Source organism: Triticum aestivum, chromosome 6D, assembly GCF_018294505.1.
Source record: "Triticum aestivum cultivar Chinese Spring chromosome 6D, IWGSC CS RefSeq v2.1, whole genome shotgun sequence".
NCBI classification, from domain to species: domain Eukaryota; kingdom Viridiplantae; phylum Streptophyta; class Magnoliopsida; order Poales; family Poaceae; genus Triticum; species Triticum aestivum.
Window position 1 is genome coordinate 486487326 of NC_057811.1, and position 6741 is coordinate 486494066.

General features: G+C 48.3%; 1 protein-coding gene across 1 annotated transcript; it reads right to left on the reverse strand.

Annotated features, from left to right (window-relative positions):
• Positions 1-1367: 1367 nt before the first annotated feature.
• On the reverse strand, positions 1368-2786 carry LOC123146261 (aquaporin PIP1-5). The gene is made up of 3 exons (XM_044565878.1): positions 2057-2786; positions 1828-1968; positions 1368-1685 (listed from the first exon to the last, which is right to left on the reverse strand). The coding sequence occupies exons 1-3, from the start codon at positions 2696-2698 to the stop codon at positions 1590-1592; spliced, it is 879 nt and encodes a 292-aa protein (XP_044421813.1). The 5' UTR covers positions 2699-2786; the 3' UTR covers positions 1368-1589.
• Between the last annotated feature and the right edge of the window lie 3955 nt (positions 2787-6741).

Consider the following 6741-nt stretch of genomic DNA (forward strand, 5'->3'; position numbering starts at 1 on the left):
TAGTAGCAAAAATCAAAACAGTTGTAGCAAAAAGTGGTACTACAAATGATTCCAGCAGAAAATCATGGCAGCAAAATTTGGTTGGTTCCAGCAAAAACAAAGACGGTGGTAACAAACTAATACACTATTTCCAGCAAAAACATACAGGGAGCAAAAATCTGGGTTGGTTCCAACAAAAATCGAAGACACTGGTAGCAAAATGTAGACATGGTGGTAGATCTGATCTGGTCACCGTCATGTAGACATGGGGACAAAGATGGCCTCTATATGTTTATCTGATCCTCTGGGCTCCTTCCTGTCACCAGCTCCTTGGCGGGCCTTCTGGGCCCCTTGTTGGCAGGCTTGCTGCTAGGTTCCCTTCGATAAGCCACCCCCAGTGTATCACACCTTCACCTTGCGTCGTGGAAACTTGGATGCCCAATGTCCAATATCAGCACAAGTGAGACAACCATATTTGTCATTATCTTGGCTCTTGTTATTCTTACCCTCTTCTTGAAGATGGTATTCTAGACCGCATTCTTTTCTTGAACTTTTGTAAGTTCTTCTGCACCACATTGGCACTAGAAGTTCCCCCGGCACCTTTGGAGTGTGAGTACTTTGCTCTCAAATTCTCTTCAACACTCAGATGTTTGATGACAACCCCAACTGAGTATTCACGTCTCTGGTGCTTTACAAAAGTAGCAAAGCTCCTCCAAGAAAGGGAGTTTCGCAATTATGCATCATGCGACAAACTTTTTCGGTAACTCACACTTAAAAAGTTCAAGCTCCTTAGTGATGCATTGTTTTCATGAGTCTGATCTAGAACAAAATGGTTATCAATCATTTTGTAGTCATAGAACTGACCCATGGAATACAACTCGCTTCCGGCATCGGTTGAGCCAAATTTAGCCTAGAGCGCATCCCACAAGTCCTTGTCAAGCCGGACACGTAGGTATGTGTCAACTAGCTTGTCTCTAATCATGCTTACAACGGCTCCCACAAAGATGGTGGTGGTCTCCCTGACCGCCTTATCTTGATCGGGAGCAATCATTCTGTTGGGAGTGCCACCAGCGACCCAGACACATTCCTCGTAGCCACAAGACAGTTTTAGTCGACCAACACTTAAAGTGAACATCCATAAACGGGTTCGGTTTCATTGTAGTAGCAAAGCCTTGAATTGAAATTTCCTATAAACATAATATTTTTGGATTGTTGGGTATATATATAAATTAGCAATTTTGGTCTCAACTCTCCATATGGAATATAGCGACTGCGAATACGACAACTCTCCTAGAGTTGCTCTTATATTTTGGTCTCAACTCTTCTTCAAAATCAGGTTGGTACTAAATTTCTTACCATGTTATAAAACCCCACAGAGACCTTTAAGATTTACCAGGAATTATTCCTTGTATGGGCATAGAGCCCTCTGCAATCCACACACATTTTACATCAATTTTACCGTGCTTTGCAAATTTGCACCGGGAATCGTGACCGAAAACCTTCCAAAACTAGAAAATAAGCTATATGATGGGAAATACATTTCAAGAGCAAGGAGAAAATCCAACAGAAACAAGAAGACTCGATCCACAGTCGGCAGATTGATTGGTGGACTAGTCGCGGCTCTTGAAGGGGATCGCCCGGATCACCACCACGTGGTAGATGGCCGCCAGCGCCGCGCCGATGAACGGGCCAACCCAGAAGATCCACTGCTCAATGCCAAAAACATCACTGATTAGTCTCTAGCTAGCTCCAAAACATGCATGATCATCATCAAGCTCTTTGATTCTTCCTAAGCATGCACGGTCGAGTAATTAACTGATGAATGATTGATATTAAATTGATTCTTACATGGTCGTCCCACGCCTGCTTCTTGTTGTAGATGATGGCGGCGCCCAGCGACCTCGCCGGGTTGATGCCGGTGCCCGTGATGGGGATCGTCGCCAGGTGCACCAGAAACACCGCGAATCCGATCGGAAGCGGGGCCAGGATCTGCAATTTCAATTCGTCAGTCGTTGACAAAACCAAACACGGTGGCCGCTGCCGGCCACCGGTGCACTGTATGCACGTATGTACTTACGGGGACGTGGGAGTCTCTGGCGCTGCGCTTGGCGTCGGTGGCGGAGAAGACGGTGTACACCAGCACGAACGTGCCGACGATCTCGGCCCCGAGGCCGTCCCCCTTGGTGTACCCGGGCGCGACGGAGTTGGCGCCGCCGCCGTTGCCCTGGTACAGCGTGGTCTGGAACCCCTTGACAACCCCAGCCCCGCATATCGCGCCCAGGCACTGCATCACCATGTAGAACACGGCCCTGGTGAGCGACAGCTTCCTTGCCAAAAACAGCCCGAAGGTGACCGCGGGGTTGATGTGGCCGCCGGAGATGCCGGCGGTGCAGTAGACGAGCACGAAGATCATGCCGCCGAAGCTCCAGGCGATGCCCTGGATGCCGACCGTGCCGCACTTGGACCCCGAAGGGTTGCCCACCACGCCCATCACGGTGAGCACCGAGATGTAGAGGAAGAGGAAGGTGGCCAGGAACTCGGCGATCCCGGCCCGGTAGAAGGACCAGGAGGTGAGCTCCTCCGCCTCGAAGAGCGGGGCCGGGGGCGGCTCCTTGTAGTCCTTCTCGTCCGCGCCGCCGCCCTGCGCCGCCGTGCCGATGGGCTGGCGCTCCGAGTAGCGGTTCGCGCCCAGGCGCACGTCCTCCTCCTTGCCCTCCATGGCCGGTGGTGCTTCACTGAGCTCTTGGCTTGGTTGAGAGGCGGAGGAGATGATGTGTGTGTGTGTGTGAGAGAGAGAGAGAGATGAGGAGAGGGAGTGTCTTTGGAGAGCTTCTTATAGAGGGTCAATCATGGCTGCTCTACTATGCATGGTGTGTGTGTGATGATAATGTTTTGTTTTCTTGGTTTAATTTTTGCTGCCACTTCTTGATTAGTGGATGATTAGTGCTAACTAGCTCTATTAGTGAACTAATCCATTTTTGTGTGAAAAATGTTTGTGGCTTGTTTACATGTGTTGTGTCACCTCACCTGTCATGTCAATGTTATGGTATTGAATGGTTTAGTCGGCGGTTGTTAATTAGCACATAGTAGTAGTTTAGATACATGATAAGATATGGCTAATAATGTGTGGGCTTAATTTATCTGAATTGGATTGTTGTATGATGAGGGCCGAAAGAGAGCAGTGCCCTTTTTGTTCCTGTTGTTGTTAGTTGGTAGACACGGACAGAGTGGTCAGTTCCGGAGCTCGTCCTGCTAGCTGTCTCCAGCATCTTCTACTCTATCCCTTCATCGGCCAATGAATCATAGCCCAGCTCTATAATAATACAGTGATGAGTCACTCCCTCGCAAGGCAGATAATTTGGTTCAAAGAATTCGATCTCCCTCTTCCATTTATACTAGTAACATCATGTAAAGAGGATTTGTGTGTGATGAACCTGCTTCTGATTTTGTCTAGAAAAGTATGGATAGAGGTGACATTTTAACGGGGTAACAGCACAGCACAGCACAGCACGGGCTGATTGTGAATGATGATGGAATCCATGAGCACTAGCTAGCAGACAAGTAGGACCAAACACACACGCCCTTCACGAGCGCCACTCAGCAAAATCGCAATATGTTTATGGCTTTGACAGCGAGAGGCGATGCGGGGAATGCGCGGGAGCAAACACAAGAACACGAGCTCCCGACGAAAATAGAAGAAGAAAAGAGGGCGAGAGCGAGGGCGAACGGGCGTCGGGGGACGGCGGCCGCAGCTTCATCGCTGGCCACACAGACAGCCGCCCCCAGCGCCACCCCCAACCTCCGCTCCAACTCCGGCCTCACCCGCACAAAAAGAACAATATTTCAATTTCATCTAGAAAGGTGCACCGCTCCAAGCCTCCAAGCGTGCATGGCCGGTGCCAGGTGGAAAAGGAGGAAAAAAGAGTCAGTTCCAGTATATTCCAGAGAAATCCAGAGACACTGTAGCGACTACACCTCAAACGGTCAAGTCTCTGTGCATCAGTGTCATCTCTGGATCAGTAATGCTGACACGCACAGTACTCGAATGATTTATAACAGAGTAGCAATCACACACTTATTACATCGAATGTCTCAAAAGAGAACTTAATACAATAAATATGGCTTAAGGCCATCTAAAAACGATAACAGCGGAAGACTTGGAAGATAGGCGAGTCCATCAACTCCAACGGCATCACTGAGTATACAACCACGACCTAAGGCACCTTACTCGTCGTCTGAAAAGTCTGCAATATGAAACGTTGCAGCCCGAAAACGGGTCAGCACATGGAATATGCTGGCAATGTAACACATAGAGAGTAATGAACAGAATAATGCTATACTACATGCATATTTGGCTGGTGGAAAGCTCTATGGTTACAGTTTTGCGAAAAGCCAATTTTTCCCTACTGCAAAGAAATAAATTTTATTCAACTATCATGGTGGTTGTTGAACATTGAAATGGGTGACACCATCTCAATCCCAATTAAGTTTCAACATTAATCCCAACAAAATTAATTAAAGTAACATGATGAGATTCACATGATAATCCAAGTACTAGATACTCAAGTTGTCCATAATCGGGGACACGGCTAACCATGATTAGTTTATACACTCTGCAGAGGTTTGCGCACTTTTTCCCACAAGACTCGATCTCCTCCGTTGGGATTCTCGCACTACATGATGTTTGAGAAACGGATGACCGAGACATAGTCTTTCAGAAGCGTTTGCACCTTACGATCGGGTAGACAGTGTTGGAAATATGCCCTATAGGCAATAATAAATGGTTATTATTATATTTCTTTGTTCATGGTAATTGTCTATTGTTCATGCTATAATTGTGTTATCCGGAAATCGTAATGCATGTGTGAATACATAGACCACAACGTGTCCCTAGTAAGCCTCTAGTTGACTAGCTCGTTGATCAACAGATAGTCATGGTTTCCTGACTATGGACATTGGATGTCATTGATAACGGGATCACATCATTAGGAGAATGATGTGATGGACAAGACCCAATCCTAAGCATAGCATAAAAGATCGTGTAGTTTCGTTTGCTAGAGCTTTTCCAATGTCAAGTATCTTTTCCTTAGACCATGAGATCGTGCAACTCCCGGATACCGTAGGAGTGCTTTGGGTGTGCCAAACGTCACAACGTAACTGGGTGACTATAAAGGTGCATTACGGGTATCTCCGAAAGTATCTGTTGGGTTGGCACGGATCGAGACTGGGATTTGTCACTCCGTGTGACGGAGAGGTATCTCTGGGCCCACTCGGTAATGCATCATCATAATGAGCTCAATGTGACTAAGGCGTTAGTCACGGGATCATGCATTGCGGTACGAGTAAAGAGACTTGCCGGTAACGAGATTGAACAAGGTATTGGGATACCGACGATCGAATCTCGGGCAAGTAACATACCGATTGACAAAGGGAATTGTATACGGGATTGAATGAATCCTCGATATCGTGGTTCATCCGATGAAATCATCGTGGAACATGTGGGAGCCAACATGGGTATCCAGATCCCGCTGTTGGTTATTGACCGGAGAGGCGTCTCGGTCATGTCTGCATGTCTCCCGAACCCGTAGGGTCTACACACTTAAGGTTCGGTGACGCTAGGGTTGTAGAGATATGTGTATGCGGAAACCCGAAAGTTGTTCGGAGTCCCGGATGAGATCCCGGACGTCACGAGGAGTTCCGGAATGGTCCGGAGGTGAAGAATTATATATTGGAAGTCAAGTTTCGGCCACCGGAAAAGTTTCGGGGGTTACCGGTATTGTACCGGGATCAGCGGAAGGGTCCCGGGGGTCCACCGGGTGGGGCCACCTATCCCGGAGGGCCCCGTGGGCTGAAGTGGGAAGGGAACCAGCCCCTAGTGGGCTGGGCGCCCCCCCATGGGCCTCCCCCCTGCGCCTAGGGTTTCCTTGGGGGGCAAGGCACCCCCTTGGCCGCCGCCCCCCCTCTAGATGGGGTTTTGTAACGCCCACGATGCGGCTATATCTCCCACGTGTCGAGGCACGACTTAGAGGCATAACCGCATAGTGGTTTTGTCGCAAGAAGGGTCATCTTCACACAATCCCATGTAATGAACAAGAATGGGATAAAGAGTTGGCTTACAATCGCCACTTCACACAATACATAAATATCATTCATACATCATCCAAAGTACAATCATATAGACCGACTACGGTCAAAAACCAGATGAAAATAAGACAACCCCAAATGCTAGATCCCCGATCGTCCCAACTGGGCTCCACTACTGATCATCAGGAAAAGACACATAGTAACGACCACGTTCCTCGTCGAACTCCCACTTGAGATCGACGCCATCGTCTGCACTGGCATCGTCGGCACCTGCAACTGTTTTGGAAGTATCTGTGAGTCACGGGGACTCAGCAATCTCACACCCGCGAGATCAAGACTATTTAAGCTTATAGGACGAAGAGGTGCAAAGAGGTGGAGCTGCAGCGGCAAAAGCATATATGGTGGCTAACTTGCGCAAATGAGAGCGAGAAGAGAAGCAAAGGAGCGGACGTCATCTAGCAATGACCAAGAAGAGGTCCTGAACACCTACTTACGTCAACATAACACAGACCGTGTTCACTTCCCGGACTCCGCCGAGAAGAGACCATCACGGCTACACACGCACTTGGTGTATTTTAATTGGGTCAAGTGACAAGTTATCTACAACCGGATATTAACAAATTCCCATCTGCCTCATAACCGCGGGCACGGCTTTCGAAAGATAATACCCTGCAGGGG

Excerpts from the sequence above, each read along its gene's own strand:
- LOC123146261 (XM_044565878.1), bottom strand. The coding sequence starts at position 2,698 with ATGGAGGGCAAGGAGGAGGACGTGCGCCTGGGCGCGAACCGCTACTCG. Across the intron at positions 1,969-2,056 it reads CCAGAGACTCCCACGTCCCC|ATCCTGGCCCCGCTTCCGAT; the intron begins GTAAGTACATAC and ends TTGAAATTGCAG. Across the intron at positions 1,686-1,827 it reads AGCAGGCGTGGGACGACCAT|TGGATCTTCTGGGTTGGCCC; the intron begins GTAAGAATCAAT and ends GGCATTGAGCAG.